The sequence below is a fragment of the Chiloscyllium plagiosum genome, unplaced genomic scaffold, assembly GCF_037043375.1.
Source record: "Chiloscyllium plagiosum isolate Xiang-an unplaced genomic scaffold, Cpla_swu_hap1 HiC_scaffold_37, whole genome shotgun sequence".
NCBI lineage: Eukaryota > Metazoa > Chordata > Chondrichthyes > Orectolobiformes > Hemiscylliidae > Chiloscyllium > Chiloscyllium plagiosum.
The window spans coordinates 26,448,583-26,466,244 of NW_028270175.1; the positions used below are offsets into that span (position 1 = coordinate 26,448,583).

General features: G+C 41.1%; 1 protein-coding gene across 6 annotated transcripts in view; it reads left to right on the forward strand.

The window, feature by feature from the left end:
• The window catches only part of atp13a2 (ATPase cation transporting 13A2), a 109,817-nt gene that overhangs the window by 68,881 nt on the left and 23,274 nt on the right, over positions 1-17,662 (forward strand). For all 6 annotated transcript variants that reach the window (XM_087980515.1, XM_087980516.1, XM_043675701.2 and 3 more), the window contains exons 13-20: positions 1,695-1,805; positions 3,826-3,872; positions 5,757-5,945; positions 6,058-6,261; positions 7,291-7,395; positions 7,682-7,841; positions 11,782-11,902; positions 14,887-15,011. In XM_087980515.1, the coding sequence (XP_087836641.1) occupies positions 1,695-1,805; positions 3,826-3,872; positions 5,757-5,945; positions 6,058-6,261; positions 7,291-7,395; positions 7,682-7,841; positions 11,782-11,902; positions 14,887-15,011 (1,062 nt within the window). The remainder of the gene's footprint in view (positions 1-1,694; positions 1,806-3,825; positions 3,873-5,756; positions 5,946-6,057; positions 6,262-7,290; positions 7,396-7,681; positions 7,842-11,781; positions 11,903-14,886; positions 15,012-17,662) is intronic.

Consider the following 17,662-nt stretch of genomic DNA (forward strand, 5'->3'; position numbering starts at 1 on the left):
GAAAGGATATCCTGACATTGAAGGCAGTTCAAAAGAGATTCCTTCAGCAAATTCTGGAATGAAGAGGTTAACTTATCAAATACAGTTAAGCAGTTTAGGCTTTGATTTATTGAAACACACTATTATTGAAACACACAAGATTCTGAAGAAGCTCAAAAAGAGTAGGAGTTGAGGTTTCCTCTGGTTAAGGAATCTCATACTAGGGACATAGTTACAGAATAAGGGGACATTCATTTAAACTAACACCATTTTGCAATTTATTCTCCCAGAGGGTAGCAAATGTCTAGAATTCCCTACTTGAGAGTTGTGGAAGCTAGATCACTGGAAGTATTTAAAAAGGAAATAGATTTTGAAATATTGAGAGGTTCAGATCTGTAATAAACTCAAAGAGGATTTGAGGCCTAAGGCAGATTAGTCACGATTTTGTTGAATGAACTACCTTGCTTCTATTTCTTGTGTTATTAATGGCAGCTTTAATTCAGGACATACCTAGGAATAGATATTATTGATAGATTGATTGTAGATTCTGCATGTAAACCACAATGAATCCTATGAGCTTGGCTGTATGTTATGTTAGAATACTGATTGATTTTTGAATTCTTGTTGGCTGATCTCAAACCTTGATCTGAGGACCCAGTGCATGATCTGAAATTTGATAGTATAGAGTTTCATTTCTGTAAGTGTCACCTCTGAAGGTGGAGGATGTGTTGTGAAAAACAACTAATTTCCAGGTGTTAAAGGCAGAATTTAAAACAGAAAAAGCAGGAAATACTCATGTGATCAGGCAGCATCTGTGAGGAGAGAAGCCAAGTTAACGCGTCCATTCACAGGCCTATCCTCCAAACCGGAAGAAGTTAAATTTAATAGTTTGTGAAGCAATTGGATCCAGGGAAAGAGGTGGGATGGGGGTATTTCTTGGTGTGGAGAAGAGGACAGATCAAAAGAGGAAGCTCAGTGGAGTTGGAAGGCAATTAATAGAAAGGAGTAATGATGCAAGGTAAAGATTTGAGGATGAGTTTTTTAAACCTCTTTCAGCCAGAAATGAAATGTGATACTGGGAAAGTGTTACTTGAGTTACAGTGAAAGCCTTTAATTTTGAAATATTGCACGATTTATTGTAAAAACCAATATTGTATGTTAAGGTACAAATATGGATTGTAGGATTATATACTTTGACAGGATTCTTCAAATATATGTATTCTCCAATATAATTTCCAAAAAAAACTTTGCTCTCATTGGTAGCAGAAACAAATTTTTACTAGTATTCTGAATTAAAAGATCTCCTGGTAAAGGAGAGCAACCTTCTCTGTGCAAGGTGTTCTTTTCTGCTTGGGGCATCTGACCTGATTGTCTCATCACGTTAACTTTAATTGGGTTAGTTGTATTTTATTTTCATGCATAAGAGGTGTAGAATTTTTTTTTTTAAATGGGTGGTGTTGGGCCATTATATTAAACTACTGTCCTTCAATAATTAAAGTTCAAAAATGAATCTGAATAAAATTTAAGCTTACCTTGAAAGTGAACAAAGGTGGAACAAGATATTTTTCAGCTCTGATACTGGAATTGGCACGTGTTGCACACCAACATGTAGTAGTCAAATGTAATGGCACTCTACCTCAGTCAGTTTTGTGCATCTTTTGTTTAAACCTTTTCCAATTAGTGACAATTACTCTGTCTCTTTTTATTTTCTGCAGGCTTTTGTACTGCTAAAGGAGAACTGATCAGTTCCATTCTGTATCCAAAACCTCTGGGATTTAAGTTCTACAAAGATGCTGTAAAATTTGTTGTCTTCCTTGCAATACTCGGTAAGCTGTGTTTTGGTTTATTTTGCGAAGTGCAGATATGCTTTTGATGTGTACAAGTGATGGAACCTCCCTCCCTGTTTAGGGAAGGGTCTGATGGCCGAGTGGTTTGTTGCTGGACTTGTAAACCAGAGGCCTAGTCAATGTTCTGGGAACCTGGATTCAAATTCCACCAGGGCACATTCAACGTTAATTCAATTAAAAGAAAAACCTAAAATTAAAATCTAGTGAAGGCCATGAAACCATTGTTGTAAAAACCCATCTGATTCATTAATGTCCTATTCAGGAAGGAAAACTGCTGTCTTTGCCTAGTCTGGCCTACATGCGACTCTAGATCCACAGCTGTGTGATTGGTTCTTAATTTATTTTTATGAATTCATGGGATGTGGGCATTGCTAATGGAGCTAGAATTTATTGTCCATCTGTGGTTGCCCTTGATAATGTGGTGGTGAGTAGCTGCCATGAGCTATTGCAGTCCATGTCCTGTATATGGAACCATAGTCCTGCTAGGGAGGATGGTCCAGGATTTTGACCCAGCAACACAGAATGAACGGCAATATATTTCCAAGTCAGGATGGTGAGAGGCATTGAGGGTAATTTCCCATAAAACAACATCACTACTCATGGGTATGCTCTGTCCCACTGCAAAAACAGCCCCAGCAGAAGTGGTGGCACAAAGGTGTGTAGTTGGGAGGGATTGTCTGGGCGTCCTTAACATTATCAGTAGGGTCTCATGCTTCAGGTCAAACATGGACAAGGAGACCTCCTGCTTATCGCCATGTACCCCTGTCCCTCAGCTGATGAATCAACACTTTTGTTGAAGACCATGTGGAGAAAGCACTGAGGGTAGCAAGGCTGCAGAATGTACTCTGGATCTAGAACTTCAGTGATCATCAAGAGTGGCATGACAGCATCACGACTAATCAAGATGGTTGAATCCTGAAGGACATAACTGCATGCTTTGGTCTTCAGCAGATGATGAGGGGAATCCTTACTTGACCTCATTCCTGCCAGTGTGCCTGCTGCAGATGCATCTGCCCATGACTATATCTGTAGGAGTGATCACTGCGTGGAGATAAAGTTGTTATATCTTCACATAAAGGGATACCTCTATTGTGTTTTGTGGCATTATCACAGTGCTAAATGGAATAGGCTTTGAACAGATCTAACTGCTCAGGACTAGACATCCATGAGACTTAGGCAATTAGCAACAAAACTGTACTCTGATATTGTGCAACTTCATGGCCCAGCATAACCCCATTCTACCATTACCATCAAGCTAGGGATTCAACCCTTATTTCAACAATATGGAAAATTGGCCAGGTATGTCCTGTATTAACAGTGCAGAACAAATGCAACTTGGCTAATTATCAGTAAAATGATGGAAGGGGTGATCAACAGTGCTATCAAGCACCATCTGCTTAGCAATAATCTGCATACTAATGCTCAAATTATTAGGATATATGATGTTTGTAATTCTTTCTGATTGGATGCATTTGATCTCTGATAATATATATCTAAATTTCAAAGCCACTTTACTATGATATTCACTAAATTAGACTGTACGAGGCTGCTATCCAATAGATTTCATTACTAAAAATAACACCCTTATCCTGATAATTGAACTGACAGTTTTTATTTTTATGAACGATGTATCAAATTTGGATAGGTTAAAGTTATGGATATTGTGCATAAGTGCTGTTCTTCCAGACTGTTTCAATATAAAAAATGTTTTTTTTTTAAATAATGATTTAGGACCAAATCACATTTCCCGTCAAATAGCCTTCCAGCACTAACTAGGTTAACCCATAAAAGATGTCCATTTGACAAAATAGAGAGATATATTTGGGGAATTGGACCCTAGTATAACTTGATGCCGTTGGGAGGGGAGAGGCATGTTGAAGAAGCTGGACACCACTGTCCCATTCTATTCTTACTCAAGAGATTGGAGCATTTGGTTTGAGAGATGGTTTTATGTGATCACACCTAATTCAAGACTAACAGTTGTGGGTTTTTTTTCTAGCTCTGATTGGGGACATATACAGCATTGTGATTTTAGAGAGGCAGAAGGTGAGTGTTCTGAGTTCTTCATTATTACTGCCAGTTATGTTTGCAGGCCTTGAGTTTGTACATTTGATTATAAGCCAATGACACTTCCTCAAACTCATAATTGGCATGGTGCATATTGCAATTCTTCAAGTATCAATTCTTCATATCTTCAAGATTATGGTGTACAATTAGCCACAAAATTCCATGGTGTGGAATGATAGAATGGGAGCTTCATACCCATGATACCCCATGTATAGAACTGTCTTGGCTGTCCTGTGTTGGATCTCATTACATGGAGATCAGGCTCTCCTCAGTAAATAAAGAGGAGCTATAGTACTTAAGTATTTTCAGGACATAGAAGCGGGGAGCAGATTGCAAATTGTTATGGAATTTCCAAATGAGTTTGTTTGATCCTCCAACCTTAATTTCTTTTCAGCAAAAATTTTAAAGTGAAGACGTGCAATCTAGAGCCATAGTTACAGAGCATGACAGCCTGCCTTCATTATTCGGTTTAGGAGAAAGCCCTTCCTGAAGAAGGGCTTATGCCCGAAACGTCGATTCTCCTGTTCCTTGGATGCTGCCTGACCTGCTGCGCTTTTCCAGCAACACATTTTCAGCTTCATTATTCAGATTGTCTTGAGAAACTCCGTTTCCACCTGCTGCCTGCCACTGTTAATTTGCTGTGGCACTGGGAGAACCTTATATTTAAAGGAAGACAAGGCTCTAGAATATCATCTCAATTATTCTTAAACAGTAACTCAAATGATGGATCTTAATTTCCATGGTGGGCTGTGTCAGTAATCTACATGTGAAACTTTTCAAAATGATGATTGCTATGACAGATGCTTAGGGAAAGCTTCAGGGATGGATTTCCACTGGTGTGGATGACATCTAAAGCAGGGTAGATAGATTTTTTATTTGCAGATGTGGTAATTACTTCTAAGGGTATCTCCATGGTGATTTGCAGCACTTTAGTAATAACTACTGACTGTCATTAGTTGAGCAAATATGCTTTAAGAGTAGTTTAAAAATTGAACTTCAGTGGTCATTTCCAAGTGAATTTTTGCAGTGAGTGGTTCAGGTTGTGATTTCAGTGAGAAAATCAGTTGTCTTTTATTGTCAAAGTTCAGTTGATGCCAACAGGAAAGATTCACTATTTATATTTTTATGGGACTGGTTGTTGCATTGGAAACTGGCATGGTCAGTTCTTTTTCAATGCTTATTGCCAGCTTGGATCTTCCCTTCATGGAATGTATAATGAGGAATTCTAGTGATTATGTAGTGCCTTCCAATTTGTATTGCAAGTGGTGCGATTTCATATAGTGTCATATTGAATGGAATTAGACCCTTTGGTCCAATGCGTCCATGCTGACCAATTATCCCAAACTAAACTATTTCCGCTTGCTTACATTTCGTCTATTTCCCTTTAAACCTTTCCTGTTCATGTACCTGTCCAAATGGCTTTTAAATGTTGTAACTGTACCTGCATCCAACACTTTTTCTCTGGAAGCTCTTCCACATATGAATCACTCTGTGAGAAAAGATTGCCCCTTTAGTCCCTTTTAAATCTTTCTCCTCTCTCACCTTAAAAATATGCCTTCCAGTTTTGAATTCCCCTACCCCAGGGAAAATGGGATATTCGCTTTATCTGTGCCCTTCATGATTTTTAAACCTCCATAAGGCCACCCTCCGCCTTGTGTCCAGTGGAAAAAGTCCTAACCTGTCCAGCCTCTCCTTTATAACTCTCACTACTCTCTAAAAGTGACCTCAGCATGACATCCCAACTCCAGTATTCAATAGTCTGAGCACAGGAATGAATTTGAGAAATTAGCTGTTAAATACTTTTTTTTAAATCATCCTTTTGGTTTTCATTAAAGTGTTTTCTGCTTAATCTGCTTACTGCAGGTGTCAGTAGGACGATTGGTGAAACGTGTCCTAGATCTGATCACTATTATTGTTCCACCTGCCCTGCCTGCTGCAATGACTGTTGGGACAATCTATGCCCAGAACAGATTGAAAAAATATGGGATATTCTGCATTAGTCCACCACGCATCAACATCTGTGGCAAACTAAAGGTCATCTGCTTTGATAAGGTAAAGTAGATAATTTATGCCAATGATTAATTGGAATTCAGAAAGTACTGATGCATCGTCATTTAAAATGTTATAGCAGTTCATTTTTAAAATTAACTTTTCCCTCCCTCAGACCGGAACACTTACAGAAGGCGGCCTGGATGTTTGGGGAGTTGTACCTGTGGTGAACAAGACCTTTGAGCCAATTATTCATAACATCCGGCATTTTAGCGGTCCAATGCTCCATGCTCTAGCCACCTGTCATAGTGTCACCCTTTTGAACAATCAGCCAATTGGTGACCCACTTGACCTCAAGATGATTGAATCAACTGGTTGGGTAGGTTGATTGGGAGACCAGATTTTCAAATGTGCTATGTTCTAATGGGAGGAGAAGTTTTCAATTAGTTGGTACATCCTTTCTGTTATTTAATAAAATACAACTTCCCTTACAAGAACCATGATAAGCAAGGTTGTTACCTAAAGTTAAAATTTAGTTTCCCAAATGTTTGAGCTAATTATGTTTGGAATTGCACAACATTTTCTCAAATGGAAATATTTACACAGCAAACTATGCATTGTGGTACAGTTAATGTTATGTGGAACATAGCTGCTACTTTTTTGTACCAGTGATGTCTCAGAAATGGCAGCAGAAAGATGAATGAGCAAGCGATCAGTTTTTTTAAAATTGGTAATTGAAGGGTAATATTGGGTAGCACCACCGAGTGAGTTGCCTTTTGTTTTATTTGAATAACGTCATGAAATTTTTTACATTAATTAAAACAAAGTCAGGCAATTATAACAGTGGCTTAAAGAAAAATCTGAAGCAGGATGGCATTTTTTATTTCTGATTCTTAGTCTAATCTGAACTAACAGAACAAAAGAGCAGACTGCAAAATAAAGTTAATCATTTCAAACTTTTTTTTGTCCTTTTCATCTTTCCCCACTCATTCTTTGCCAAGGTCACTTTGTGCTGTGCAGTCACTCGAGGATGGCAAAGTTGAAGTCACCTGGTAAAAGGTATTCAGTTACACTCTGATAGTTACACTGCATCCAAACAGTCAATCACCACCCCAGCTTCCCACAATCCACAATATTGATAAACCCTGATGCCTACTTAATGGATATTGACATGTGACAAAGCCCATGTCCTGTTCCACTATGGCATGATTCCTGGAGTATCAACACAAGAATATAACTAGGAAAACTGTCATAGCTTTGAGTTGGACCCAGAGTTGTTCATGTCTTCTGTTCATTTTGGTGCAGTTTTTCTCGCTGTTGTTTGGCTGACAGTATACGTAAGATGTGTTCTCTATATTGAGTTATTCTCTAAATGACATCCCTTTACATTGAAAGTCTATTCTTTCAGATTCTGTCAGATGAAATTACAAAGTCAGATATTGTTTCAAAATTTGGAATGAAAGTTGTTGCCATTGTAAAGCCTCCGGGGTTGGAAGAACAGTCTTATGGCAGTGTAAGTATTGCTTAATAACTTAATAGCTGCTATGACAGCAATGTTCCAATCTCAAGTCACAAACCCCCCACATTTATATTCCATCTACACAAACTTGACAGTATTGTTTTAGCTTTGTTTCATATGTAAGTTAGCTGCTTCAAAGTGACAGTGTGCTGTGGGATAGTCAACCAATAGGTTGTCCTGTTTTCCTGAATATAATGAGACAGAATGAAGGCAAAACTCCTGAAAAGTATGAAGATCCAATCTACAAACTTGCTGCATATTTGTGTTTTCTCCATTCCAGCAGAAACAAGAGATGAGCTTGGGGATTCTTCGTCGTTTTCCCTTTGCTTCATCGCTTCAAAGAATGAGTGTGATCGTAAAGAAACCAGGAAATTTGCCAATAGAAGCATATTTGAAGGGAGCACCTGAGATGATTGCGAGTCTTTGTATAAAGGAAACCGGTAACTGACTAAAACTCTCAACTCGGGATCAATATTGTATATCCCAAGAGTATAAAGTAATTTAATAATGTTTGGAATCTATTATGTTTAGCATTTTAAGCTTTGATTTACTATTCAACAACTTAGGTTTAGATTAGATTAGATTAGATTACTTACAGTGTGGAAACAGGCCCTTCGGCCCAACAAGTCCACACCGACTCGCCGAAGCGCAACCCACCCAGACCCATTCCCCTACATTTACCCCTGCACCTAACACTATGGGCAATTTAGCATGGTCAATTCACCTGACCTGCACATTTTTGGACTGCGGGAGGAAACTGGAGCACCCGGAGGAAACCCACGCAGACACGGGGAGAATGTGCAAACTCCACAGTTGTAGTCAAAGTTTAGATGTTCAAGTGATTTTTCAGAATTGTTAGATACTTTGGTTTTCATGATCTTCCATGTTTTAGGGATGGAGGGACAGTATGATCTTACAGTGTGGAAAGTGGCAGAAGGGACACAATTTGGTGGTGAAGAAACCTACTTCATTGTGGTCTGTGTATGTAAAGACCCTCACAAGATGAATAGGGAAAATAAGCTATTTGGTTGGCTGGATAAATTGTACAAGTACCTCAAATGGGTGAGTGTAAAGAACAAAATGGTGGAAGTCATCCCATCGAACTCAATGAGGAAGCCCTAATCTTTCAGACAGCGAAGAACTCTTCCAGTCTTAAACGTGGTACAGGCTATGAATTTATTATTCCTAATTAGCCAGATTATTAAAATAAATACACCACAATTTTTTTCAAATAATTAATATGATCTGACACTTAAAATCAGGGCCCATCAAACGTTTAAGAGTGTATTTTGGCAAGAATTCTTCCACTTATGAACAAGTGCTAAGGTTTCCAGGTTAGTTACTAAGGTAAGACATTATGGTGTTACAAAATTAACAATGATTTTTCGCTGAGTTCTCTGCCTGAAGACAGGTCTGACTCTCACCCCACAACCTGCACCACTAGTAGGGCTGGGGATCAGGTTCTGAATAAACTCTCGCTCAAATGGTAGTCATATCCTTGCTGTTTGCACTAACCTAATCCACTCTAGCTGTCCATCCAACTGAACCTCTGAGATGAGTGCTGTGACTGGATGCATGTTGTAGTCCAGAGTGAGAGTAATTACTAATGGTAAGGGATCCAATGTTCTCACCATTACATGGCTAACCATGAATCTCTCAGTGTAACCACTTGTCATTGAAGGACATTCAGGTTGATACTCTAGCACTTTGATTTTGTTTGAGTAGTCTGGATGACTGCTTCACAGAACATCTACATCCTGCCTGCAAAAAAAATTCCTGAGCTTCCAGTTGCCTGCCATTTTAACACACCACCCTGTTCCCTGACCAACATCTGTCTCAGGCTTGCTGCAGTGTTCCAGCAAAGCTCAGTGCAAACTGGAAGAACAACACCTCCGTTTCCACTCTGGGTCCTTGCAGCCCTCTGGATTCAATATCGCATTCAATAACTTTAGAGCTTCTCCCACGTCCTAGCTGCCTACCCTACACGCCAGGCCTTGTTATCACATTACACACTACCTATTGTTAGTCACTAACAGTCCTCATTAACAGCTATTCACCCTCCGAGCCAGATCGTTATCACTCATTTGTCTCTCCAACTATTCTGTCCCTCATTAGGCTCTATCCCCACTTATTGTTTATTCCATACTTCCTCCACACACCCTATCTTCAGCATATAAACTAACATTTATCTAGCTACCATCAATTTTGGGAAGGGTCAACAGACCCAAGATGTTAACTCTGATTTTCTTTACAGATGCTGCCAGACCTGCTGAGCTTTTCAGGCAACTTCTGTTTTTGTTGCTCGAGAAAGTCAGCTGGTTTGGCAGCACTTTGGAGCAAAGAAAATGAATGTTTCAAGTTTAGTGCCCCTCTGACTGAATTGAAAAGGTGGTATTTATGCTGATGATGAAGGGTGGGGGAGGGGACGGTCTGGAGGAATGAGATGGATAGATGGAAATGGTGTCCAGAGAGAGGGGAACAAAGGGAAATAAACAAAGGGATTGCTAATGGAAGTAGTAAATGCTAAATAGGTGATAATGGGAATTGTGAATTGTTGAAAATGCGTTGGAAGCCACCCAAACTGTTTGGCAGGGTTGTGAAAGTGTTTTCATTGGCCATCTCATCCTGTACTTCTGGATCAGAGACAGAAATGCTACCCAAATGCTATTTGTGTCAATCCTTTGTTAGATCTGGGACTGGAATAGTATTAAATAAAGCTTGAACCTATACACAGACGTCAGTGAAGAAGCAGAATGTAAAGTCCTTAAGGCAAAACCTGGCTGATGGCTGGAATGAGAATAAGTAGCTGCAATGAGAGATATTGGAGACTTTTGCAAGACAGTTTATGTGAGTAGCTGAGGTGTTAAGAATGAGTTGGTGGAAGGCAGGTAGAAAGGGAAGCTGAAATCAGCTTAAGTGTCTCAATAGCTTAATTGTTTAAAAGAGTTAACCCCAAGAATGCATACCAACTCTACACTGTCAGCTTGGTGAGCCAATGAGAAGGCTCTGCAAGCAACAACGTGCTCCTAGCAAAGCTGTGATTAACATTACGTGCATTCCCTGTTAACACAAAACACAGTTGTCACTGAGGTCGGAATTCTTGAATGCAGAGAGACCATAAATTGCCCATTGGAAAGGTATTTCTTGCTCCATTCAAATAATGTTGACAGCCAGCATTGGATAGGCCACAGCATAAGTGGGATTGAGAATTGAAGTGTGGTTTGGCAAAATGACTCATATTTGGTCTCTTAAATGTGTAGGAAATAGCAGATAAAATAATATTAGATTTTAGAAATGCAAGTAAATTTAGTTTTCTCATTCAAAGGGAATGTTTGGTGGCCCTGGGCAATGATGGGGCAGAATGCAAGTTGTATCTTCTGCATTTGATTAGATTACATTACAGTGTAGAAACAGGCCCTTCGGCCCAACAAGTCCACACCGACCCGCCGAAGCGAAACCCACCCATACCCCTACATTTACCCCTTACCTAACACTACGGGCAATTTAGCATGGCCAATTCACCTGACCCTGCACATCTTTTTGGACTGTGGGAGGAAACCGGAGCACCCGGAGGAAACCCACGCAGACACGGGGAGAACGTGCAAACTCCACACAGTCAGTCGCCTGAGGCGGGAATTTGCTGGAGAGGCAGCTGGCAAGAGTGGCATAAGAGTGAACCTGCATGTGCGAGGGGAAATGGTCACATCAAAAAGTGAAGTGAAGAGAGAAGAGAACATATTTGAGATAGCAGAAGTGGCAGGTGATCAGTTCAGGCTGATCACGCTGAAGCCAAAGGAGACCTTATCACACTAGTTGTAGGCGAAATGAGAGCAGAAGTAAGGAAAATATATAGACAGGACAGAACATGGTATGTAGCTCTGGTATGTAACGTGATGGAGAAACTTGAAGAAACAATGGACAAGGAGAAGCATCATAATAGTATCTTTGGTAGTTAATAGTGCAAACATAGGTGTATTATGAAAAAGGACACCAGGCCTGTTGTTTCTGTGCCAGCTAAAAAGAACTATCCAATATTATCCCATCTTCCAGCTCTTGATCTGTAGCTTTGTAGGTTAAAGCACTTCAAGTTCATATCCAAGTGTATTAAATGTGATGAGAGTTTCTGGCCCTATCACCCTTCAGGCAGTAAGTTCCAGCTGCCCAACATCAACTGGGTGGAAAAACAAATTAACAAAATGGGTTTGTGATAAATGTCAGTGAATGAGCAGGAGTTTGGTCATTGGGATTCTATGCTTTACTTGGAATGAGAAGCAGACTTCTGTGGAGATGCTGATATTTGCAACCTGTAAGTCCATATGACGTAGGTGCAAATGTAGGCCATCCATTTCTAATTATATACTTGTTTGTTTTTACTTACAGTTCCTGCTGACTTCTCAGAAATGTTAAGGTACTACGCCAGAGACGGGTACAGAGTTTTGGCGCTTGCGTACAAAATACTAAGTCAAGACATTACTTTTGAGGCAGTACATAAGCTAGAAAGGTGCGTAACTACTGTTATAGTCATCACTATTCTGTGTTTTCCTGTCTTAGAGTCATAGAGGTTTACAGCAACTTGTCCATGCCAACCAAATATCTTAAATTAATCTAGTCCCATTTGCCAGCATTTGGCCCATGTCCCTCTGAACCCTTCCCTATTCAGATGTCTTTTTAAATGTTGTCACAGTACTAGGTATCACCACTTCCTCTGGCAGCTCATTTCATACACACATCGCTCTCTGCATGAAAAAGTTATCTCTTAGGTCCCTTTTAAATATTTGCCCTCTCACCTTAAACCTATGCCCTCTGATCTTGGACTCCCCAACCCCAGGGAAAAGGCGTTCTCTATTTACCCTATCCATACCCCTCATTATTTTATAAGCCTCTATAAGCACACCCCCCTCAGCCTCCAGCATTCCAACAAAAACAGCCCCAGCCTATTCAGCCTCTCCCCATAGCTCAAACCTCCAGCCCTGGCAACATCCATCTTTTCTGAACCTTTTCAAGTTTCACTACATCGTTTCAATAGCAGGGAGACCAGAATTGCACGCAGTATTCCAAATGTGCCTAATGAATGTCCTGTACAGCCGTTACATACCTCCCAACTTCTAGATTCAGTAGATAAAAGCAAATTACTCCGAATGCTGGAATGTGAAACCGAAAGAGAAAATGCTGCAAAATCTCAGCAGGTCTGGCAGCATCTGTAAGGAGAGAAAAGAGCTGACGTTTCGAGTCTAACTGACCCTCCATAATTTTATTTCATTTATTTTATTTACCACTTTTAAAAAAAATTTTTTTCACTGTCCTGTACCTCTTGGTTCTTGATTTGTCTCTCTTTCTCTCACTTCCCCAGTCTCTCATCACCTTTTTCCTCTCCTCTTTCCCCCCTTGCTACCCTTCTCCCCTGTTTTCCATTTTGCCTCTGCTTCACCCATTCTTTTCTCCCCCCCCCCCCCCCCCCCCCCCCCCCCCATATTTTGTCACATAGCACTAGCTTCAGCCTTGGTCATTCACAGCTCCTAATCTCCCTATAATCTCTCTGTGCACTGTCATTATCACCTCTTTATTGCTACCTTTGCTTCTGGAACCATGACTCACCTTTTCTCAGCCTAGCATAAATACCTCCCTATTTCTCCCTTTTTTTAGCTTTGACAAAGGGTCAGTTAGACTCGAAACGCCAGCTCTTTTCTCTCCTTACAGATGCTGCCAGACCTGCTGAGATTTTCCAGCATTTTCTCTTTTGGTCCTAGATTCAGTGCGCTGACCAATAAAGGCAAGCATACTAAACGACCTCTTCCCACTCTACCTCTTGAAAAAATGCCATCCCATATTCCCAATTCCTCCGCCTCCGCCGTATCTGCTACCAGGAGGACCAGTTTCACCACAGAACACACCAGGTAGCCTCCTTCTTTAGAGACCACAATTTCCCTTCCCACATGGTTAAAGATGCCCTCCAACGCATCTTGACCACATCCCGCACCTCCGCCCTTAGACCCCACCCCTCCAACCGTAACAAGGACAGAACACCCCTGGTGCTCACCTTCCACCCTACCAACCTTCGCATAAACCAAATCATCCGCCGACATTTCCGCCACCTCCAAAAAGATCCCGCCACCAGGGATATATTTCCCTCCCCACCCCTTTCTGCCTTCCGCATAGACCGTTCTCTCTGTGACTACTTGGTCAGGTCCATGTCCCCCTACAACCCAACCTCCCATCCTGGCACCTTCCCCTGCCACCACAGGAACTGTAAAACCTCCGCCCACACCACCTCACTCACCTCTATCCAAGGCCCCGATGCGGTCTCCTCTACATTGGAGAGACTGGGCGCCTCCTTGCAGAGCGCTTTAGGGAACATCTCTGGGACACCTGCACCAATCAACCACACCGCCCCGTGGCCCAGCATTTCAACTCCCCCTCTCACTCTGCCAAGGACATGGAGGTCCTGGGCCTCCTTCACTGCCGCTCCCTCACCACCAGACGCCTGGAGGAAGAACGCCTCATCTTCTGCCTCGGAACACTTCAACCCCAGGGCATCAATGTGGACTTCAACAGTTTCCTCATTTCCCCTTCCCCCACCTCACCCTAGTTCCAAACTTCCAGCTCAGCACTGTCCCCATAACTTGTCTGGACTTGTCCTACCTGCCTATCTCCTTTTCCACCTATTCACTCCACCCTCTCCTCCCTGACCTATCACCTTCATCCCCTCCCCCACTCACGTATTGTACTCTATGCTACTTTCTCTCCACCCCCACCCTCCTCTAGCTTATCTCTACATGCTTCAGGCTTTCTGCCTTTATTCCTGATGAAGGGCTTTTGCCTGAAACGTCAATTTCGCTGCTCCTTGAATGCTGCCTGAACTGCTGTGCTCTTCCAGCACCACTAATCCAGAGCCGCCTTCACTATCCTGTCTACCGGAGACTCCACTTTCAAGGAACTATGAATCTGCACTCCACATTCTTTTTGTTCAGCAATATTCCCCAGGAACTTACCATTAAGTGTACAAGTCATGCCCTGATTTGCCTTTCCAAAATGTAGCGCCTCACATTTAAATTAAACTCCCATCTGCCACTCCTCAGCCCTTGTCGCTCCTTAAAATTAAAGACTCAGTTTACCAAACTCTTAATTCTCTCATTCCACCTGTATTAAAACTGAGAAAACTAAGGACACTGTCTCCTACTCTTTCTTTCATAGGACCTCTTGAGCTCTCTTATTTTAAATTTGTTTTTTCCTCCCATGTCACACATGTGGCCTCAAATAATCACTACTCTCTTGCTGTCCTGTAACATGAGTCTTGGCAATTCTTAGTTTCTAACAATACAACATTTATGCAAAACCTTCACTGCTCTGCCCTCTCTAATTTCAGCATTTCAGTAAGTTGAAACTAGGGTGTAACCTCTAAAACGATAGATTCCACACTGTTGCACAGTAAGCTGCGGTGTCTGGCTGAATTGCAGTTTTCAATAATTATTGTGTTTTCTTTACCAGGAATTTTGTGGACAGTGAAATGACATTCCTAGGATTCCTCATAATGCGAAATATCTTGAAGCCAGAAACGAAACCCATCATTAAATGCTTGAATCGAGCTAATTTTCGTACTGTAATGGTGACAGGTAGGGGACTTGGGGGTCATGTGGGATGATATTGCTGTAATGAAGTTGCACAAACATTTCAGGGCACAGGAAAGGAAACCTTTTGCTGATATTTATATTGATTGATCATAGACTGCCTTCTATTGGTTCCTGTTGTTAATACTTCCCTGTGCAGTCATCAGGGTTTGCATTTTGTTTCTATTTTACCTCTGATTTTCAGTCTTTTGCTGCACATCCTCTTGATTTTCTACCATATCCAGAGATGTTGATTTCTTATTGGATTATTGTTCCACAAGTGGCAACAGTTCTTTGGTATCTCACCCGGGTAGCAGTTGTGTGTCTAACGGTCTGAATGGTGTAATTCAGATATTTCATCGTAGAGGCCATCACTTGTACTCAGTTGACATCACCATCTCTGCAAAAGCCCTTGGAAAGTGATCAGAATGATAGAGTTTTTGTTATTGCATCCCTCCTGCCCTGCCAACGTCCTTGCTAGTCCAGAAAAGCCGTTAACTCTGATTTTTTAAAAAAACTATTGCTACTGGAAGACAGCATCCAAATGAATCCAGACTAAATCATGATCTTGGAAACTTCGTGTCTTGTAAGAGTAAACTTCAAATCCTATCTTTGAATCAACTTCCAGGTTACAGTTATCAAGTACTGTTTTGTGCAAGGGAATCCTCAACTCTGCAACTTACTTTTTATTCTCATGGAGTATGGGAGTCTCTGACAAATGCAGACATTGGTTATCTATTTCTAATCGCCCTAATGTGTTTAAAAGTCCAATACTTAGCTGCAAATCTGGAGTCACATATAGGCTAAACCAAGTAAGGCTGTAAGATTACCTTCTCTAAAGGATATGAGTGATTGAGATGAGTTTTTACAACAATTGATGGTAGTTTCATGGTCACTATTATTGGGACTGGCTTTGAATTTCAGATTTTTAAAAATGAAAACTTAAATTACGTCATGACTCAGTGATATTACCAGCCCCTGCTGGAGTCAGTACATTGAAGCAAGAGTCTTCTGTTGCACATCTTTTTTTCAGCACTGCAACCAACCGGCCTTTTCCTCAACTGGTCCCAGTTTCACAAACTTTGGTGTGATTGGCTCTTGCTGCTCACCTTTTCAGGTTTGGTTTGAGGATGTGAGTTGTTTCATTGAAAAGCTCAGTTATGCATGTTTGAGTTCCTGGTGGCGTCTCCATCAATAAGCCGTCTCATGGTTGCTGCAGCAGAAGTGAGTTTGGGTTTGCAATGACATCTGTGTCCAGCACGGCTTCATGGAGGCGGAGGCGAGTTTGGGCCCAGTATGAAACCTGACCGCATAAGCAGCAGCTGCATCGATGAGATGGGCCTGAAGAGACTCATTGTGGTAGAGTTGAGTTTAGGCTGGTGCAGTACCTAGCAGCGTCAATGATGTCTGCATTGGCGACATCCAGCAAGGGCTCGTAGTGGTGAGGGCGTTGATGGAAGCAAGATGGTGTTGAAAAGTGACAACTTCAATCCAGTGGCGACAGCGGGGACTCATGCCTGGTCACCAGGCCCATGGCTGAGCACTTAACAGAAGGACTGTAAAGTTGAACACTTTTTCTTATTTTTCTGCCACTATATTCTATGTTTTGGTTTATTTTTCTATGCTTTAAGATGGCTAGTGGTGATACTATACAGCACTACTTGCTGTATTTTGTAAAAAAAAATACACGTGACAGTAAATAAATTTGCTTCGGTGACAGTCTGGTGGTTGGAGCTATGTTGGTTTATAATGTAGGTAGTCCCAGTTATTAAATACCCTTCCAAAGTCACTGAAATTGATTGGCTGGACATTTATCTTGCCTCTAATGGTAATGTTAATGTTATAGAATAATTTAATGCCACATTTACCTGCATAACAGACACAACAATGCTGTTGGATGAGATGGGAGCTATTTCAATATGGGCAGTATTATTTTGGTTTGATGTGAAACCTATAGGTTCATGGAAGTGTTAGTTCACCATTTCCTCTGTGGCACAGAGAGAGACTCCACATAGAATATAGAACTATACAGCATAGGAATGGGCCACTTGGCCTAACATGATGCCAAATTAAACAAATCTCTTCTGGCTGTTCTTGGTCCATATCCCTCCAATCGTTGCATATTCATGTGCTTGTCTAGAAATCCTAAATCTCCTACTGTATGCCTCCACCACCACCCCTGGCAGCATATTCCACACTCCTACCACACTGAAAAACAATTGTCCCTCACATCTCCTTTTGAATTTTCTCACTCACACACTCAGCCACCCACCTTAAATACATGCCGCCTAGTTTTACACAGTTCAACTCAGTGGGGGAGGGGTAAGGGGTTCTGACCATCAACTCTAACCCACCCTTCAATTCCAACATGGGCAAAAATAGCACAGATTGTGACAAAGCAAAATAGCTTTAAAAATAACCACAGAATCTTTCAGAATCAAGTTGTTCAATTTTTGCCTTTGCAGAACTGATATTGGCAGTTGACTGAGAATATCTCTTTGTAATCTACATCTACATACCTACATTATAAACCAACATAGCTCCAACCACCAGACTGTCACCGAAGCAAATTTATTTACTGTCACGTGTATTTTTTTTTACAAAATACAGCAAGTAGTGCTGTATAGTATCACCACTAGCCATCTTAAAGCATAGAA